At 42.0% G+C, this 20,541-nt stretch overlaps 1 protein-coding gene across 12 annotated transcripts in view; it reads right to left on the bottom strand.

Moving 5' to 3' along the window:
* CACNB2 (calcium voltage-gated channel auxiliary subunit beta 2) overlaps window positions 1–20,541 on the bottom strand; it is a 404,413-nt gene that overhangs the window by 32,615 nt on the left and 351,257 nt on the right. For all 12 annotated transcript variants that reach the window (XM_050804647.1, XM_050804649.1, XM_050804658.1 and 9 more), the window contains 3 exons: window positions 10,720–10,842; window positions 8,312–8,448; window positions 2,468–2,544 (listed from right to left, as the gene is read on the bottom strand). In XM_050804647.1, the coding sequence (XP_050660604.1) occupies window positions 2,468–2,544; window positions 8,312–8,448; window positions 10,720–10,842 (337 nt within the window). The remainder of the gene's footprint in view (window positions 1–2,467; window positions 2,545–8,311; window positions 8,449–10,719; window positions 10,843–20,541) is intronic.

The following is a 20,541-nucleotide window of genomic DNA, read 5'->3' as shown; positions in this document are numbered from 1 at the left end:
GAACATTTAAATCGCCTTTTTAAATATTGCACTCTTCATGGAACTTTACTTTTAGTAATGTCAAACATCTGCCTACAAAATGGAATGTTATTTTACAAGGATATGAACTTGTTCTTCAAAATGCATGCACCTCCTTTCATTATACAGACGGTCCTTGACATACAATGGTTCAACTTAAGATTGTGCAAGCTTATTACGAATTTTTCAGGACATAACTTCATCAGAAGTCAAGGAACGTCTGAACTTTACGATGGTTCGACTTAGGACTTTTTACTGGGTCTGTCCACATGTTAAGTGCATTTTGAGTTACGATATTTTCCATGTATGAAGGGATTATTGAGGTGTATCTCTATCATAAGTGTAGGAGCATCTGTGTTGCCAAAACCACTGGAGGGCTACAATATGGCTAGAGGGAATGGAAGAATTTTTCTGATATATAGAAAGAAGTGAGGCTGACATTTGCGGGCAGAACTGCTGCTTTATCGCAAGGTGACATAGTCTTTTTCCATTTTAGGAGCCTAGTAGCAGTCCCTAGAAATCACCGAAATTGTCTTTGAGATATATAAGAAGAGTGTAAGGTTTATATAGGAATCCCTGCAACTTCACACATCTGAGAAGGAGCAGGATAGGCCTCCCTTCCTCTGTGGATTCAGGGGCTCCTTAATTATCAAGGGAAGGTATAAGCTTCACATAATACCTACAGGGGCTTTCATTTGCATTTCATGCATACTATTTTACTTAATTTTGAGCATCTTAGAATTGCTTGCTTCAAGTTATAAGTAGGTAGGTTTTGAATTAATTTGCTTCCTAAAGCAATTCATTTATTGTGCTCAGATTTTGCTCACTTAAAAAGTCCTATGTTACTGTGTAGAACTGGGAATTCCAAATAAACAGGAGACCAATGGTTTGAATTGCAAAGAAAGCCCATGATCAGTATCTTAGTTTGCTAAATGGCTGGGCATGCCTGTCATCCCAGCAGTTTAAGAGGCTGAAGAAGAGGATCCCTTGAACCCAGCAGTTTCAAGACCAGCCTGGGCAACATAGTCAGACTCCTTCTCTTAAAAAAAAAAAAATCCTATAGTTTTTGCTAAGAAGTCCTTGATTGGTCTCTAGAGGCCACCATCATTCAGGAATGAAGCTGATTATCAGTAACAGAGAAATCTTGTCCTTGAAGCACCTCCGTCACTGTGTGACTAGTTCCTTGATTTTTCCATAGTTGTGCAACTCTCTGTTTTTTATCTCTTCCCATTTCCAGCTTTCTAGAAATCACACACCGTATCATTTTGCTGAAACGCCCTGGCAGCCAACCTTTACAATCTTACTCTGATTCCCAAGTACAATTCTCTTAGCAAACTGAGATACTGATCATGTGCTTTTTTTGCAATTCAAATCATTGGTCTCCTGTGTATATAGAATTCCAAGTTCTACACAGAATAGGAGAGTTCCCAGATTTAGCAAATATAAATGCAGTTAAATCTGAATTTAAAACAATGTTTTAATATAAGTACGTTCCATACATTTTTAGTGTAAGTATGCCCCATGCAATATGTACTTAAACTAGCAAATTATTGTTTATCTGAAATTGAAATTTAAGTAGGTGTGCTTTATTTTATCCAGCAACCATTAAGATGAACCCACCGCTTTGGAAAGACAACAGTAGTTACTCTTCCCACAAACATTTTCCTCTTTTTTCTATACTTCTTGTCTGTGTCTTCCACAGAACTTCCCTGGAAGAGCCCATGGCAGGCCAATCCTCTATCTTCAATTTACTCTCTGTTCCTTACCTTTCTAAAGCTTTTATCCTTCTATTCAATGTTAAGATTCTATCTCACATTGTGCTATGGTTGTTGGCGAGTATTCACCCATTAACTGCCCATGACAAGCGCCGTCACAGGGACTAGGGATTAAAGGTTAAATATGGCTGGGTGCAGTGGCTCACACCTGTAAACCCAGCACTTTGAGAGGCTGAGGCAGGTGGATCGCTTGAACTCACGAGTTTGAGACCAGCCTGGGCAACATGGTGAAACTCCGTGTCTACAAAAAATACAAAAATTAGCCAGGCATGGTGGTGTGCACCTGTAGTTCCAGCTACTTGGGAGCGGAGGTAGGAAGATCGCTTGAGCCCTGGAGGCAGAGGTGCAGTGAGCCGAGATCATGCCACTGCACTCCAGCCTGGGCAACAGAGCGAGACTCTGTCTCAAAAAAAATTAAGAAGTTAAATACATTAATCACTTTGATCATCTACAGCAATGTAGAGTAAATACTTTGACATACTTTTTTTTCCAGCCAGAAAAAACATTTCCCCATATTGTTTGTAACTCCAAAAGGGCATGCTTACTTCTGATTCCTTTTAATGTCTGTAGGGTTAACATAGTGATTCAGTGCATATGTAAATTCACAAAACTGGATAGGACTGGGGAAAGCATGAAATGCAATATGTATTATTTAGCATTTATCACCTACTTACCAGACGATGGAGGTGTTGATTTTCTGGAACTAGGTACTATGTCACCCAAACTGGATGATGAATTTCCTCCTGATTTACTGGAGTAAAGCAAAAATTTCTATTAAATCTGATACTTATTTCAGATCCTCAAACGTTTGTATTACTCAATAAACATGATAATTCATTGTGTTTTTATTCAACTTTAAATTTATCTTTCATTTAAGGAAGAAAACAGTATTTCCCAGTGGAGATTCCTGGAGTACTTGAAATAGGCACATGATGGTCTCTGATTTCAAATTGAAGGTTTAATTTTAAAAGGCCCTGAGAGAATGGAAGAGAACCAGTGTAATTTCTGCAGCCCTCAAATTATCTGCCCAGATCACAGATAGCGAAACAGCACAGATTTATTTTGCTTTTTATTTTAGAGACCCTCAGAGGTGATGCATAGAACCTTAAGGCTAACACCCAAGATTAATATTTCCTTCTTGTTTGGTTGCAGCTCCTCTGTTTTAGGCTTATTTTATTAATAGTATACTAAGATTGAAAGCACGCAAGCTTTTATGAGCAACCTATCAAAGAACAACAGAGCCACATGAAAACTTGCCAACCACTAAAAGACACACGAAGAGACACGACTAAACAGAATATGATATGATGCAGTCATCAGATAGTGCCCAGAATATTTCTCAAGCATGACTCACATGGAGAATGAAACTTGGTTAATTTAGGAATAATCTGGACATCATACATTTCAGAACTACCAAATTCGAAAGTTTGATGTAAGATAAACTTCAGTGTCTCAGAAACATTGGAGTTAATATTAGAACAACAGCATTTGTGTTTTTCACCAGCATACTGGCATGCTAAATAACATGTTACTGAATGACCCCTCTCTCAGATGAAGATGAGAAGAACATTTTAAATTTGGGCAAAATGATCTCACTGCCTAATGTTTATTATTATGGCCAAGCCAGGTGTCTAGTTGAAAGAATTTGCTACAGCGTTTATGCATCAAAGGGCAATATTTGCTTATGTAAATATTAATATGAAAATAAAAGTTTTATTAAAGTATCAGTAACAGGCTGAATGTTATTGCTACTGTTCTAGCATTTTTATGCATAAACATCAAAAACTATTAGGCAATTAGCAAGAGGGCTCTATATCTGTTTAAGGTTAAGAGATACTCAAATACATTTAGTAAGGGCATCAGACAGTATGTGAAATTAATGACAAGTGATATTTATAAAAGCAGTTTCTGGCAGTTATACAAGGACCTATTACCAAGACCAAAACATTTTTTTCCCAGAAGTTTTTTTTTTTTTTCCCCCTAAAGTATTAAGTCTAATTTCAGTTCAAGTTCATGGGTTTTATATTTCCTTTGAATTTTAGTAACAGCCAAATATTATTTGAGTTATATAAAATTGTGACAAATACTGCAAACGGTCACCATGGCTAGGATGCAGATTTGTCCTTGACTTTTAATTCTATTAAAATGCCAAGTTCTTGAATTGTACCCCAATTCCATTTCCATTGAGTTCTGTCAATTTTTATAATTTCTGTATCAGAGTTTTTAAAGACTGCCAGATTCTGGTTATGTCCTCAAAACAAAACTGCATTTAAAATGTTAGGAGAGGCCGGCACAGTGGCTCACGCCTGTAATCCCAACACTCTGGGAGGCCAAGGTGGGTGGATCACCTGAGGTCGGGAGTTTGAGACCAGCCTGGCCAACACAGTGAAACCCTGTATCTACTAAAAATACAAAAATGAGCTGGGCGTGGTGGCGCGTGCCTGGAGTCCCAGCTACAGAGAGAGAGGCAGGAGAGGGACTGAGGCAGGAGAATCACTCGAACCCGGGAGTGGAGGTTGCAGTGAGCCCAGATTGTGCCACTACACTCAAGCCTGGGCACAGAGCGAGACAAGGGAAAAAAAAAAAAAAAGGAGAGAAATGTAAAAACCTGTGAAAGCAAGTAAAAGTATTTTCATATACTTAGGCAAAATCTTGAGACAAAATAAAATGAAGAAAATCAAAGAAAAAGATATATGGCTGTAAGAAAAGGTAACCTTGGCCGGGCGCGGTGGCTCAAGCCTGTAATCCCAGCACTTTGGGAGGCCGAGACGGGTGGATCACGAGGTCAGGAGATCGAGACCATCCTGGCTAACACGGTGAAACCCCGTCTCTACTAAGAAATACAAAAAACTAGCCGGGAGAGGTGGCGGGCGCCTGTAGTCCCAGCTACTCGGGAGGCTGAGGCCGGAGAATGGCGTAAACCCGGGAGGCGGAGCTTGCAGTGAGCTGAGATCCGGCCACTGCACTCCAGCCTGGGCTACAGAGTGAGACTCCGTCTCAAAAAAAAAAAAAAAAAAAAAAAAAAAAGAAAAGGTAACCTAGTTCTCTGGAGTAAGTTCTGAGATGTTACATTTCCCCAAATACGGATAACTCAGAATCCTAAGGAAAAAAATGCAAGAGCAAAACAACATATCTAATAAAGTAAATAGTAACAGATGGCAATAACCATTTGTCCTGGGCTTGCTGTGCCTGGCAAGACCTGGCTCCTTAATTTGCAGTACAGCATGGAGGTCTGTACAGCATGGAGGTCAGGTTGCCATCTTGGTTCTGACGCTTACTAGCTCTGCGACCTTGGTCAAGTTCTCTAACTTCTCTTAACCTGTTTTCTCATCTGTGACCTGTAAGATCTAATACCCACTGCTCCCACAGGTCCTTATAAAGAGGAGTGGAGCACTAATGTTAGCCTAGGGAAGCCCATTTGGGAGACACAGGAGACTACATTTCTCTGACAATTTTGGGAAAAATTTCTACTCCCTTTGAAGTTGTTCTCATTTCTTAGTTTCTGTATGAAGAGGCAGAAAAAGACACAAGCCTGGCTCTGCAAAAATCCATCCCAAATTTTCCAAAATGCATTCTACAAAACACTCTTCCTAAGACATCAACCAGAGGAGTTTTGATGAGAAAGTAATTTTAGTAAATACTTAAAAAAATTCCCATTCCACCAGAGATTCACGGTGTCCATGATCACATTAAAAGGCTCTGAAAAATCCTAAAGTAACTTTCTATTACCTAGAACTATCCTAAATTTATTTTATCTTGGAACCCCTTTCTCAAGTGATTTGACAAGAAAATTCTGAAAAATGCTGAATTGTCCTAACTAAAAACAAAACATCCCCCAGCTGGGATAACTTCAAACCTCAACAAACTATATACTACCTAGTTGATAAGAGCAATGTCTACACCCTATTACAACAACATTTTTCCATATAAGGTGGCTTTTGTTTGTTTGTTTTTTCAGACGGAGTTTCACTGTCGCCCAGGTTGGAACATGATCTCGGCTCACTGCAACCTCCGCCTTCCAAGTTCAAGTGATTTTCATACCTCAGGCTCCTGAGTAGCTGGCATTACAGGTATGCACCACCACGCCCAGCTACTTTTGTATTTTTAGTAGAGACGGGGTTTCACCATGTTGGCCAGGCTGATCTCAAACTCCTGGCCTCAAGTGATCCACCTGCTTTGGCCTCCCAAAGTGCTGGGATTACAGGCATGAGCCACCGCGCCTGGCCATAAGGTTTTGTTAACTAGTATTATGATACCATTTTCAATACAGAGGGTAGGAAAACACAAAATAAGGTCAATGGAACATTAAGAATTGAAAGAATACTATCAGGTCTTCGAACACCCTGCAGGCAAAATGCAGATATGTTATTTATCTACATGCCTCTACTTTTTTTTCTCATTAAGAAATGCATTTTCAACAAAAGTTTAATATTTAATATTGCATATAAAATATGCATTATATATATGTTGGCCTAATGAATAATTTACTGCTGCTAATGATAATAATGGTACATGTCCAGGTTTGTTACACAGGTAAATTGCATGTCTCAGGGATTTGGTGTACAGATTATTTTGTCACCCAGATAATGAACATAACACACCAGGAGGTGGTTTTTCTGATCCTCACCCTCCCCCGATCCTCCACCCTCAAGTAGTACCCAGTATCCAGTGTTCCCTTCCTGGTGTCCGTATGTTCTCAATGGTTAGTTCTCACTTACAAGTGAGAACATGCAGTATTTGTTTTTCTTTGTTTGTTTGTTTTTGTTTTTTTGAGATGGAGCCTCACTCTGTCGCCAGGCGGGAGTGCAGTGGCGCGATCTTGGCTCACTTCAACCTCCGCCTCCAGGGTTCAAGCGATTCTCCTGCCTCAACTTCTCAAGTAGCTGGGACTACAGGCACATGCCACCATGCCCAGCTAATTTTTGTATTTTTTTTTTTTAAGTAGAGGTGGGGTTTCACCATGTTGCCCAGGATGGTCTAAATTTCTTAACCTTGTGATTCGCCCGCCTCAGCCTCCCAAAGTGCTGGGATTACAGGTGTGAGCCACTGCGCCCGGTCCCCGTATTTGGTTTTCTATTCCTGTGTTAGTTCGCTTGGGATAATGGCCTCCAGCTCCATCCAGGTTGCTGCAAAGGACATGATCTTATTTTTTTTTTTTTTTTTTTTTTTTTTGAGATGGAGTCTCACTCTGTCGCCCAGGCTGGAGTGCAGTGGCACGATCTGGGCTCACTGCAACCTCTACCTCCCAGATTCAAGTAATTCTCCTGCGTAGCTGGGATTACAGGTGCCCAACACCACACCCGGCCAATTTTTGTATTTTTAGTAAAGATGGGGTTTCAACATGTTGGCCAGGGTGGTCTTGAACTCCTGACCTCAGGTGATCCGTCTGCCTCAGCCTCCCAAAGTTCTGGGATTACAGGCATGAGCCACTGCGCCCAGCCAATCTTGTTCTTTTTTATGCACGCCTCTACTTTTATCTGACTGAATGCATCTCACCATCTGAGCACTCTCAATAACCCAGGAATTAATGAAAGTCAGTTCTGGGGTGGAGGTCTCAAAACACAGAGGAATCCATCTGAACTAAATGAACTTGACAATTATAAAAAGCCAGTTAATGAGGATGGGTATTCCAAACCACAAAGCATATTCTGTTTCACTCATCTGCTGATGCTTGAAAAAAATACTTGCTAACATTAAAGTATTATCACTGACAAAGGGATTTGCATCTTAGATAAACAAATAAGATGTAAGATGGCGAAAACAGAAATCCAGCGATTCACATTTAAGAAAGGCCTTGCCCATGTCCCATCCTTTCACATAGGGAGAGGCATGCTGCATCCCTAGACCCGTCTGCATATGATTCCATGTAAAATTCAGTATGTGTATGAGAAGGCTTTCTAGCGATTCTTTTAGAGAGGGGCAGACAACCTCACGAATCCTAGGAGGGATTATTCAGCCCCAGCTTCTTACATAACTCATCTAATTGCCATCTGCACAGGCAGTTTTAACTTGTTTCATACTTTGCTTCTCTTTAAGTGCTTAACAGTGGGTAGAACTGAAAATTGAGTTTCTCAGGTGAAAATGAAACTAACAGATGACAAGAGCTGCCATTTCCTGATGATGTCTGAGACTGTCATCTCCCAAACATCTCCTAGCCATACCAGGCAGCTACAGACAGTGGGATTAGTCACCAGGGCTATTCTGTGCCAGACTGTTTTTCAGTAAACGATTAAGGTTTCAGAATTTTCTCAGCACTGGAGCCTGGATTTAATACTCTGTGACCTTAGCTCTTTTCATTAATGATAATAATTTGATACTTCCCCAAATAGGATGAAAATCAGGTGGTGGATTGAAGTTTTTTAAATGCAGGAAAATGCAAGATTTGTGATGCTATCAATAAACCATATCACCAGCCTCCTTGTTAATACATAATAAAGGATATAGAATACAGCAGACAACAGTACACAGATAGTGGTATAATCTAAGTTTTATGCAAACACTTGACATCTGTCTCATACCTGGAGTAGAATTTCCCTTGCTTGGCTCTCTGTTCATGCTGCAGCCTCATATTTTCTAGTTTTACTGGGCTTGGAATGAATCCGATTTCACAGCCTTCTTTTACCAGTCTCCCTATCCACCAGTCATTGTTAAATTTCTAAACACAAAATCAAAAGCATTAAAAATCAGTGCACAGAAGGTCAAATCCTTGTTCTTCCACACTATTTTTCAGTGGAGAGAAATATGGCAATGACAATGAACTATGCCTCAAATATTATCATTCAAGAAACCCTTTGGCTCATGGGTTTCACATGTAAGAAATGTTTTTAGTGTCCTCAGCAATCTGTCAAAGGCTCTTCGTTCCTTGTCTGTCCTGGTGCTGCCGTAGGACCAGGCTGAATTCCATTGCAGCAGCTGCTGTCACCTTGAGTAGGGATAAGCTCTCTGGGTTCAAAGAATAACAGCCCATCCTACCAAGAGATCTTTAGGAAGTAGTGTTACAGAAATATTCCCCTTATATAATCAGAAGTATTGAGAGAAAGAGATAAATATTGAAGTCTACCTTAAATAGTTCATGTCACAGGACAATTTACCTTTGTGCAAACAGTTTTATAATTACACAGTGCGATGTTCACAGATGATTTCTCTACTTGTGTGATGTTGACAATTTATCTCTTGCAGGTGGAATATGTATCTTAAATCTTTATGATCTGCCTTCATTTTCCTTGATGGAATAAATCTGTCCTTGAACACCTCAAAGAAGAATATACATTCTGTTTTTCTCCTTTCCCCTTTCAGCACCAACCATCAAGAAGAGGCCCCGTAATAATCTAACTTCCCGGTGTTAAGTGAGATTCTAGGCACAGCATCACTTCTGATAACTTTTTCTATTGTTCCCACCAAGCCAGTATTTGACATCTCTTTTCAGAGGTTACCAAAATGGTAGGCTCTAAATTCTCTAGGTTGTTTTATTTTTAATCGAGATAGGGTCTTGCTCTGTCGCCCAGGCTGGAATACATTGACATGATCCCAGCTCGCTTCCGTCTTGAACTCCCAGGCTCAATCAATCCACTGGACTCAGCCTCCTGAGTAGCTGGGACTCCCAGTGTGTGCCACCATGCCCAGCTAATTTTTTTTTTTTTTTTGTAGAGATGGGGTTTTACCCTGTTGCCCAGGCTGGTCTCAAACTCCTGGGTTCAAGAGATCAGGCTTCCTTGACCTCTCAAAGCGCTTGGATTACAGGCATGAGCCATAGTATCCAGGCTTCTAGGTTCTTTTTTTTTTAGACTGAATCTCACTCTGTCGCCAGGCTGGGGTGCAGCGGCGCGATCTCGGCTCACTGCAACCTCCGACTCCCTGATTCAAGCTATTCTCCTACCTCAGCCTCCCGAGTAGCTGAGATTACAGGCATATACCACTACACCCAGCTAATTTTTGTATTTTTAGTGGAGACAGGGTTTCGCCATGTTGGCCAGGATGGTCTTGGTTTCCTGACCTTGTGATCTGCCCGCCTTGGCCTCCCAAAGTGCTGGGATTACAGGCATGAGCCACTGCGCCCGGCCCTAGGCTCTTTTAATTGGCAGTCATCAACTCCTTTGCTGACAGCCTTTAGTGCAGTGAAGAGATTAAATTTACACATGCTTCCTATAACATATTATACCCTACATGGAAGGGCTCCAAGTATAAATTCCTCCAGGTCCAAGAAAAACCTCAGGATCACACACTGAGAATATTCTACAGGGGAAATTTCTGGTCAGTTAACACAGTGCTCCACAAGGCAGGCATTTGATAAATGTTGACTCCAAGCAAAGCTTAATTAAGGATGAATGTTTCCAGTTTGCAGGTTGTATCATTGCTCACTAAAAGGTGGAGACATTTAGCATGTGGGAAAAGGACTTTTCCTGATACCTCTTTGTTGCCTTACTGGCATCAATGCTTACCATTCTCTCATCCACTGCAGAAATTTAGCATTTAAGGAGGAAAAAGGGCATCAGTAGTTTGAGTTTAGACACTGCCAGCAGAGAGGAGTCACGAATTCTAGATATTATTATTAAACCTTCCCCAGATGGCTAGACTTCAGGCATCAGAAAACTACACCTAGTCAAGGTGAAACATTAAAAGAAGAAGTACAGGGTAAGTATAAAAAAGGATCATCTACTCTAGCAGTTCCCAATTTCTGGGCCACAGAGCCCCAGGGAGCGCTGAAGTTATTGCAAGAGGCCCGTGACTTCTTTCCTTTTAAAATATACCTAATTTAAAAGGTATATTTATATTAGCAGAGGTTGAGAGCCATTGATTTAGTATGTATGTTATACAACTGCAGTGATGTGTGATGCTGCTTCACAGAAATGGCATCTGAATAGGAAATAAGAAATGGTATGTCAAGGTGAAACATCACGCTGATAGAAAATGAAATTATTCTCCTTACTTCCTTAACATGCAGAAAATCTTTTGCTTCGAATGAGATGGCCATGCCAGGCACTGGAACATCATCTTCATGGGCCGCACTGTAGCTGACATTTGTCCGAACCGCAAATGCCACGGGCTTTGTCTAAAGTGGGAACAGAAAGAGGGAAAAAAATAAGAACAAAACAACAGTGTCCCTCCTTCTTCCCCTCAAATACAAAGATACACTGAATAACTGCTGTAATCGATGTTGGTTTCCCCGCTGCATTGGTTCTTTATCACAAAACAGTTTGTTCGTATTCACAACACGTGAAATCTCCTAGCTCTGAGCTACGTAGCACCCATTTCTGAACTAGAAAAAGCCATTGTTCTCTTTGAAAGCACTACAAGTAAAGACGGCGAAGATGAGCCACAGAAATATGTGTTTTCAACATTGGCGCTTGTAGCAACTGTAAATCAGGAAACACAAACGTGAATAAAATGCCCAGTTCTTCGGTTTCAGTGGAAAGGACTTAGTAACTGCCTCACTACCCCAAACATCTACTTTAATTAATTCATCATTAATGACATAATTCCGAAAGGTACAGTCTTTTGAATGAAAAAAGAACCGGGGAATATATGCTATAACTATAGCAGCTCTTACTCATGGCTGCAACGAATTATGAAAGCCATGACCTTTTCTTCTATTATTTCTCCTCCTTGAGTTCGTTCAACTACTAAAGATGATATTAATTAAGCTCTCTTTCCTTCTTTGATGCTTCGAAATTTTACAGATAAAGGGCCGGAAGTGGTGGCTCACGCCTGTAATCCCAGCATTTTGTGAGGCCAAGGCAAGAGGATTGCTTGAGCCTGGGAGTTCAAGATCAGCCTGGGAACACAGCAAGACCTCTTCTCACTAAAAATCAAAAACAAAAATTAGCTAGGTGTGGTGGCAGGCACCTATACGTCCAACAACTTGGGAGGCTAAGGCAAGAGGATCACTTCAGCCCAGGGGGTCTAGGCTGCAGTGAGCTGTGATCACGCGACTGCACTCCAGCCTGGGGGACAAAGTCAGTCCCTGTCTCAAAAAAAAGAAAAAAACAAATCAAACCAAAAGAATTTACAGATAAGCATTTATTCTCTCTTTAGCTAATATCTATTTATCCACAAGGTGGAAAAAACAGGTAAGCTCAGAAATGGTGAAAATTGTATTGTTCTAAGTGGTATTGTATTTCTTTCCCCATTATGGGCAAGTGGATTGCTTCTATATATTTCTTTCTTTCTTTTCTTTTTTTTTTTTTTTTTTTTTTTTTGAGGCGGAGTCTCGCTCTGTCGCCCAGGCTGGAGTGCAGTGGCGCGATCTCGGCTCACTGCAAGCTCCGCCTCCCGGGTTCCCGCCATTCTCCTGCCTCAGCCTCCCGAGTAGCTGGGACTACAGGCGCCGCCACCACGCCTGGCTAATTTTTTTGTATTTTTAGTGGAGACGGGGTTTCATTGTGTTAGCCAGGATGGTCTCGATCTCCTGACCTCGTGATCCGCCCGTCTCGGCCTCCCAAAGTGCTGGGATTACAGGCTTGAGCCACCGCGCCCGGCCTCTTTTTTTTTTTTTTTTTTTTTTTTTTTTGACAGAGTCTCACTGTGTAGCTCAGGCTGCAGTACAGTGGTGCAATCTCAGCTCACTGCAACCTCCTCCTCTGGAGTTCAATTGATTCTCCTGCTTCAGCCTCCCGAGTAGCTGGGATTATAGACGTGAGCCACCGCGCCCAGCTAATTTTTTGTATTTTTAGTAGAGACAGGGTTTCACTGTGTTGGCCAGGCTGGTCTAGAACTCCTGACCTTGGGTGATCTGCCTGCCTCGGCCTCCCAAAGTGCTGGGATTACAGGCATGAGCCACCATGCCCGGCCTCTTCTATATATTTCTTATATACACCATATATACAAAGTAACATAGTTTTTCATGTGATATTCCTTTTAACCTATTTTTTTTTCTTTTTTTTTTTGTGGAGACAGAGTTTCGCTCTTGTTGCCCAGGCTGGAGTGCAATGGTACGATCTCGGCTCATTGCAACCTCCACCTCCTGCGTTCAAGTGATTCTCCTGCCTCAGCCTCCCAAGTTGCTGGGATTACAGGTGCCCGCCACCACGCCCAGCTAATTTTTTGTATTTTTAGTAGAGATGGGGTTTCACCATGTTGGTCAGGCTAGTCTTGAACTCCTGACCTCACGTGATCCGCCTGCCTCGGCCTCCCAAAGTGCTGGGATTACAGGCGTGAGCCACCACACCCAGCTTAACCTATTCTTTAAAAAAATTATTTCAACCTCTCAGGAGGAGGGAGCAGTTTCTCCCTACTCAATGAGCTTTTTACCTGGACTTGCCAGAGAAGACAAGGAGCTGGAGTAGAGAGAACCCATGTTCATTTCCAAATTTTCCAAAGTTAATTTGTTCTACCTGACAGTTGTCTGGGTTGAAGACTGAGTTAAGGGCCCTAATGTTACTAAGGTCTAGTCACAATTTGCGGATTGGGAAAGGAGGACCAAATTCTGGATACAGGCACAATCGACATGAGGTGAATTTAAATATTTGGAAGCCAGTTCTTGACCTCCACTATAATTTTTTTTTTTTTTTTTTGAGACTGAGTCTCACTGCGGCGCCCAAGCGATCTCGGCTCACTGCAAACTCCGCCTCCGAGGTTCACACCATTCTCCTGCCTTAGCCTCGCGAGTAGCTGGGACTACAGGCGCCTGCCACCACATCTGGCTAATTTTTTGTATTTTTAGCAGAGACGGGGTTTCACCATGTTGGCCAGGATGGTCTCGATTTCCTGACCTTGTGATCAGCCTGCCTCGGCCTCCCAAAGTGCTGGGATTACAGGCGTGAGCCACTGTGCCTGGCTGACAGTATGATGTCTCTATTTTTTTCTAGAAATTTTCTTAAATATATGAAGTTTACTTCTAGAACTACAATCATAATATATTGCATTTCATCCAATATTAAACAAAAAAAATGAAAAAACAAAACATACATATTTTTTAAAAAGGCCAGGTGCTGTGGCTCATGCCTGTAAATCCCAATACTTTGGGAGGGCATGGTGGGAGCATCGCTTGGGCCCAGGAGTTTGAGACCAGCCTGGGCAACAAAGTGAGACCTTGTCTCTTACACACACACACACATACACACACACACACACACACACACACACACACACACACACACACACAGGTTTTCAAGTGATATACTTTTAAAAATATATTTTGGCCGGGTGCGGTGGCTCATGCCTATAATCCCAGCACTTTATGGGAGGCCGAGGCAGGAGGATCACCTGAGGTCGGGAGTTCAAGACCAGCCTGAACAACATGGAGAAACCCCATGTCTACTAAAAATACAAAATTAGCCAGGCATGGTGGTGCATGTCTGTAATCCCAGCTACTCAGGAGGCTGATGCAGGAGAATCACTTGAACCTGGGAGGCGGAGGTAGCAGTGAGTCAAGATCGCACCACTGTACTCCAGCCTGGGCAATAAGAGGGAAACTCTGTCTCATAAATAAAATAAAATAAAATAAAATAAAATAAAATAAAATATATTTTAAAACTACCTTGGCCAGGTGCAGTGGTTCACGCCTATAATCCCAGCACTTTGGGAGGCCAAGGCAGGCGGATCACATGAGGTCAGGAGTTTGAGGCCAGCCTGGCCAATATGGTGAAACCCAGTCTCTACAAAAATAGAAAAATTAGCTGGTCACAGTGGCTCATGCCTGTAATACCAGCTACTCGGGAGGCTGAGGCAGGAGAATCGCTTGAACCCAGGAGGCAGAGGCTACAGTGAACAAAGATCATTGCGCCACTGCACTCCTGCCTGGGTGACAGAGTGAGACTCCATCTCAAAAAAAAAAAAAAAAAAAAAAAGATTACCTCAACCATTCACCCTTCTTTGATACTTAGATTCACGACATTATTCAGTATGAAAAATATTCTGCTTTGAAAAATCTTTGTACAAAAGCCTCTATTTAAAATTCTTTCCTTGGGATGGAGTCCCAGAGGTAGCATGTGTCAGACATGAATTATTAAGACTTTTAAAATCGTATTCCAAACTACCATCCAAATGGGCCACACTGTTTTATTCTGCACCCAGCACTAAAGCATGGTGCTCTTTTTAGTGAGATGTAACCTTAAAAATATTTTAAAGTATTTACATTTTATTAAAAAAAAAAAAAAAACTTTTTAGAGACAGGGTGTTGCCGTGTTACCCAGACTGGTCTCAAACTCCTGGCCTCAAGTAATCCTCCCCCCTCAGCCTCCCAAGGATGTAGTCTTCATCAAACTCAGTTTTACCACTAGAAATACAATTTCCATGAGTAGATCCATCCATTATTCAGAAAAGTTTCTGATCACAAAAGTATAGATTCAAGATTTTTTTTTAAAAAAAATAATCCTAGCATGGCCTTTTACTTCTTTCAGATGTTTCTTTTACTCCTTGGAAAAAAACAGAGTTTAAGCATCACAAATAGTTTTTCATCAGTGCAAGACAAATTTTTAATGCCTGACTCGACAGAAGACCCCAGAGAAAATCTTATGACTTTTACCAACTTTATATCACTTTTCAATCATCTGAGTATCAGAAAGAGGAGACTGAAAAAGTAAAAAGAAATCAAAATGGTGGTGGAAATTGGTGTATAATTCCAGGGATCATAGGTAATAAGGTTATACTCTTAGATTAAGATGTCAAGTTGGAACATGCCTCCTTTCTTGCCTCATCTCCTGTAACCAATGATGTTACCATTAGATGTGGTTTATATAGAATTAGCTTTACAGAACTAGGAAAGAAGAGCAGCAGATACCTATTCCTCAATATCTTTACTTCAGGAACTGTATTTCTAAAATTAGACTAGAGTACAGTCAAGGAATGCAGGGGACAGACGTAGCCAAGATAAAAGACCCCAGGATGCTAAACCAGAGAGGCCCATGACAATGTCACTTCTGATTCCCTGGTCTCACTTCAGCTTGCAGTGTGTCTACAATGTGGAAGGTATTCTCCATATTAATTTCATTCCTATGGGTTCAAGAATAAGGGATTTTAAGTGGACTTGGATTTGAATGTTGATTCTGCCATTTATTAGGTGAGTGGCCTAGGCAAATTCTTTAGTCTCATTGAGCATATTTTCACATGGCTAAAACTAGGGTAAAAGCACCATTCTTTAAGGTAATGAGAATATAGAAAATGGATTGCATCAGGCTAGGCTAGTATTGGGTATATAGTCATCCCTTGATATCTGCCAGGATATTGTTTCCAGGACCCCCAAAATCTAAAGATGTTCAAGTCCTTGATATAAAACAGTGTACTTGGCTGGGCTCAGTGGCTCACACCTGTAATCCCAGCACTCTGGGAGGCAGAGTTAGGCGGATGAGATCAGGAGTTTGAGACCAGCCTGACCAACATGGAGAAACCCTGTCTCTACTAAAGATACAAAAATTAGCCAGGCGTGGTGCGGACCTGTAATCCCAGCTACTCAGGAGGCTGAGGCAAGGGAATTGCTTGAATCTAGGAGGCGGAGACTGCAGTGAGCCGAGATCGCGCCACTGCACTCCAGCCTGGGCAACAGAGACTCCATCTCAAACAAACAAACAAACAAAAAAACAGCGTACTATCTGTGCATAACTGCACGCATCCTCTGTATGCTTTATCTCTAGATCACTTGTAATACCTAAGACAAGGTAAACGCTACACAAATAGTTATTCAATTGTATTGCTTTTTATGTCTATCATTCTTATTGTTGTAACTTTTCTTTAACATTTTCAATCCACAGTTGGTTGAATCCATGAATGTGGAACCCATAGATAAAGAGAGTTATGAAAGTGCTTATTAATAGGCATTTGCTATATACCAAAATAAATGCTACACAAAAGTAAATATTTCTCCATATTTACCCCTCATTAAGACCCAGCACAAGTCATTTCCTGTGTGCTCTTCCACTGTAAACGTCCTCAAACCAAACTCATCAACACAGTTTAATATCTGCCCCATGCACGACAGAAATTGACTCGCTGTTAAAGATGCTTTTCCGTGATACAGATTCTTTCATATTCTCTGGGACTTTAGCAAATGGTAAGGTTTTCCCATATTCATTTTCTTTTCTTTCCTTTTTTTTTTTTTTGAGATGGAGTCTTGCTCTGTTACTCAGGCTGGAGTGAAGTGGTGCGATCTTGGCTCGCTGCAATCTCTGCCTCCCGAGTTCAAGTGATTCTCTTGCCCCAGCCTCCCAAGTAGTTGGGACTACAGGTGCATGCCACCACACCCGGCTAATTTTTGTATCTTTAGTAGAGACGGGGTTTTGCCACATTGACCAGGCTGGTCTTGACCTCAGGTGATCTTGACCTCAGGTGATCCGCCTGCCTTAGCTTCCCAAAGTACTGGGATTATAGGCGTGAGCCACCGTGCTCGGCCAGGTTTTCCCATACTCACTTTGTTTACAGTGTTCTATCTTGATAGGGTTTGAAATTGTGTCCCTGGCCAAAGTCGTGTCAAATTGTAATCCCCAGTGTGGGAGTGGGACCTGGTAGGAGGTGATTGGATCATAGGGGTGGATTTTCCCCTTTGGTGCTATTCTCATAAGAGTTCTCACAAGATCTGGTTGTCTAAATGTGTGTGAAACCTCCTGCCTGTCTCTCTCTCCCGCCAGCGCCAGCCATGTATGACATGCCTGCTTTCCCTTCACCTTCTTAGATGACTGTAAGTCTCCTGAGGCCTCCCCAAGAAGCCAGATGCCAACATGATTCCTGTACAGCTTGCAGAACTGTGAGCCAATTGAACCTCTTTTCTTGTTACTGAGTCTCAGGTATTTCTTTATAACAGTGTAACGATGCAGGAATGTACTGATACATATCTCTTTAATTCTGATTTTCTTTGATAGTCCTCAAATGCTGAGGTTTTTGTTTTTGTTTTTGTTTTTGTTTAAACCAACTTGAAGTTCCAAGGGAATATCCCTTAAGGAATCATTGAATTTTTATCCATGAAACCATTTGTTAATCAAATGTACCCTGTTTTTTTTGTTTTGTTTTGTTTTGTTTTTTGAGACAGAGTCTCGCTCTGTCGCCCAGGCTGGAGTGCAGTGGCCGGATCTCAGCTCACTGCAAGCTCCGCCTCCCGGGTTCACGCCATTCTCCCGCCTCAGTCTCCCGAGTAGCTGGGACTACAGGCGCCTGCCACCTCGCCCAGCTAGTTTTTTGTAGTTTTTAGTAGAGACGGGGTTTCACCGTGTTAGCCAGGATGGTCTCGATCTCCTGACCTGGTGATCCGCCCGTCTCGGCCTCCCAAAGTGCTGGGATTACAGGCTTGAGCCACCGCGCCCGGCAAATGTATCCTGTTTTAAGCTGACATCTTCATTTTTGGCTTAATCTCAGAATGGTAAAGAGCCACATGGAACTCTTTCCATTTACCATCCAGGGCTCTTGCCCTTGTTCACATTCCAAAATTTACTTTTAGTCTGGAAGCCTATCAGATTGTTTTTTCCCCAGACAGGGTCTTTCTGTCACCCAGACTGGAACGAAGTGGTACAATCATGGCTCACTGTAGCCTCAACCTCCTAGGCTCAAACAATTCTCCAGTCTCAGCCTCCTGAGTAGCTGGGACTACAGGCTCATGCCACCATGCCCAGCTAATTTTTTTTTTTTTTTTTTTTTTTTACTTTTTGGAGAGATGAGGTCTCGCATTGATGCCCAGGTTGGTCTTGAACTCCTGGCCTCAAGTGATCCTCCCACCTTGGCCTCCCAAAGGGCTGAGATTATAGGTGTGAGCCACCGCACCCGGCCCTATCAGATTTTTATGATTTTCCAGCATCATGGCCCTGGGGCATGGTTCAGCTCATTCCTAGTTCACTCCTACATGGTCCTTCATAAATACTGATGAATATAAGTGATTCTTGGATATGAATGTTTGAGGCCAGTGGGCCACTCTTTCTTCTTATTTTGCTTTCTCTTTAAGGTAAAGAAAAGTCCCTAGGAGCAAGAACAAACAGAAGCCAAGAAATCTTGGTTTTCCAGAGGCTTTACAGGAACACCAGGAACAGTGGGGACTGTGATAAGACACCGACACAGTGCTCTGGGACATGCTGGGACATAAGAGGTGCTCTGGTTCTTGAGGAAAGCAAACCTATTCCAGATTCCAAGGCCAAATGTAACTGCGGTCCACTCTAGTTAATAGGTTCTCCTTCAAGCTGTCCTTTTCCTGCCACCCTCTAACTCTGGGGCCCCACAGGTTTGTCTGAAAGCCTTGGTCACAGCTGTAGGGTAAGATGGGGAAGAAAAGCAGAAGGCACAGATACAGATATAGCCCACAGCCCTATGTAGGATACTGTAGAAGGAGCTTCAGGGATGGCTGTTGTGGAATCGTATTGAAATCCACATTTAGATTTAGATTCATCCTGCTCTACAGAATCATTAGGATACTACATTGGTTGGGAGACAATATGGTCCTTCATTTCACTTCCACTGAACCTCTATTAACATCCTAAGGACTTTATTGCCAGGCCAGTGTCAGAGCTGGAGTCTGCTTTTGCAGATTCTACCTGGATTCCTGGCCAACTTGTTTTGCGGCTATGGAGGGTCAGTGCCATGAGGTGATGTCAAACTTTTCTACCAGTTTTTGCTTCTCCCTGTTCCAAGCCAAGATAAAAAGGAATTGATTCCTTTTCCAGTTTCTGCTACTGTCGACATGGCATATGAGGGGTTACACAGCATGAGGGTGGCTGGTCAATCACCTATGCATTGTGGCCCCCTCTTTGGGATAAAGAATTAAAAGTTTGCTGCATATTGGTTTGTGGACTAAACCTGAACAGATCCTCAAAATAAATTCGTAAATACCAATTTGCAGAAGAGTGGCAACTCTTTATCTAGACAGTAATGTAAAAGTGCTTTAAAAAACACCAAGGTTGGTCATGTGCAGTGGCTCACATCTGTAATCAGAGGCAGGCAGATCACTTGAGCCCAGGAGCTTGAGACCAGCCGGGGAAACATGGTGGAACTCTGTCTCTACCAAAAACACAAACAAGAGCCAGGCGTGGTGGTGTGCACCTGTGGTCCCAGCTACTCAAGAGGCTGAGGTGGGAGGATCGCTTGAGCCCAGGAGGTCAAGGGTGCAGTGAGCCACGATCACGCCACTGCACTCTAGCCTGGGTGACAGAAAGAGAACCTGTCTCAAAACCCAGAAACTAAAAACCAAGGCCATGTCTTGTTCAACACTGTGTCTCCAGTACGTTTCCAATCAATATTTATGGAGAATGGAATGTGTAAGTGTTAAAAGATGTTAAGAAATTCATATTCTCTTCTTCCAGGTCCTTCTTTACGTTGATATGACATTCCTACTTTGGGAATGTCTGCCAATGGACAAGCAGTGTGCTGTATATTATACATAGATTGCTGCATTTCATTTCACCCCAGCTACAATCGTTTTATTCCAAGGTGAAGAAACTGAGGCTGAAAAAAGTTCTCCCAGCCATTCATTGTGGCACACGCCTGTGGTCTCAGCTATTCAGGAGGCTGAGGCAACAGGATGGCTTGAGTTCAGGAGTTTGAATCTAGCCTGGGCAACATCAGAAGATCCTTTCTCTGAAAAAATAAAAAAGTAAAATTTTAAGACAACATTTGTGAATTTTTTTTTTTTTTTTTTTTTTTTTTTTTTTTTGAGACAGAGTTTCACTCTTGTTGTCCAGGCTGGAGTGCAATGGTAAGGTCTCGACTCACTGCAACCTCCACCTCCCAGGTTCAAGCAATTCTCCTGCCTTAGCCCACCAAGTAACTGGAATTACAGGCACCCACCACCATGTCCAGCTAATTTTTTGTATTTTTAGTACAGACGGGGTTTCACCATGTTGGC

Source organism: Macaca thibetana, chromosome 9 (genome assembly GCF_024542745.1).
Source record: "Macaca thibetana thibetana isolate TM-01 chromosome 9, ASM2454274v1, whole genome shotgun sequence".
NCBI lineage: Eukaryota > Metazoa > Chordata > Mammalia > Primates > Cercopithecidae > Macaca > Macaca thibetana.
Note: the sequence above shows the minus strand (reverse complement) of the source record. Positions and strands in the feature narration are given on the sequence as shown.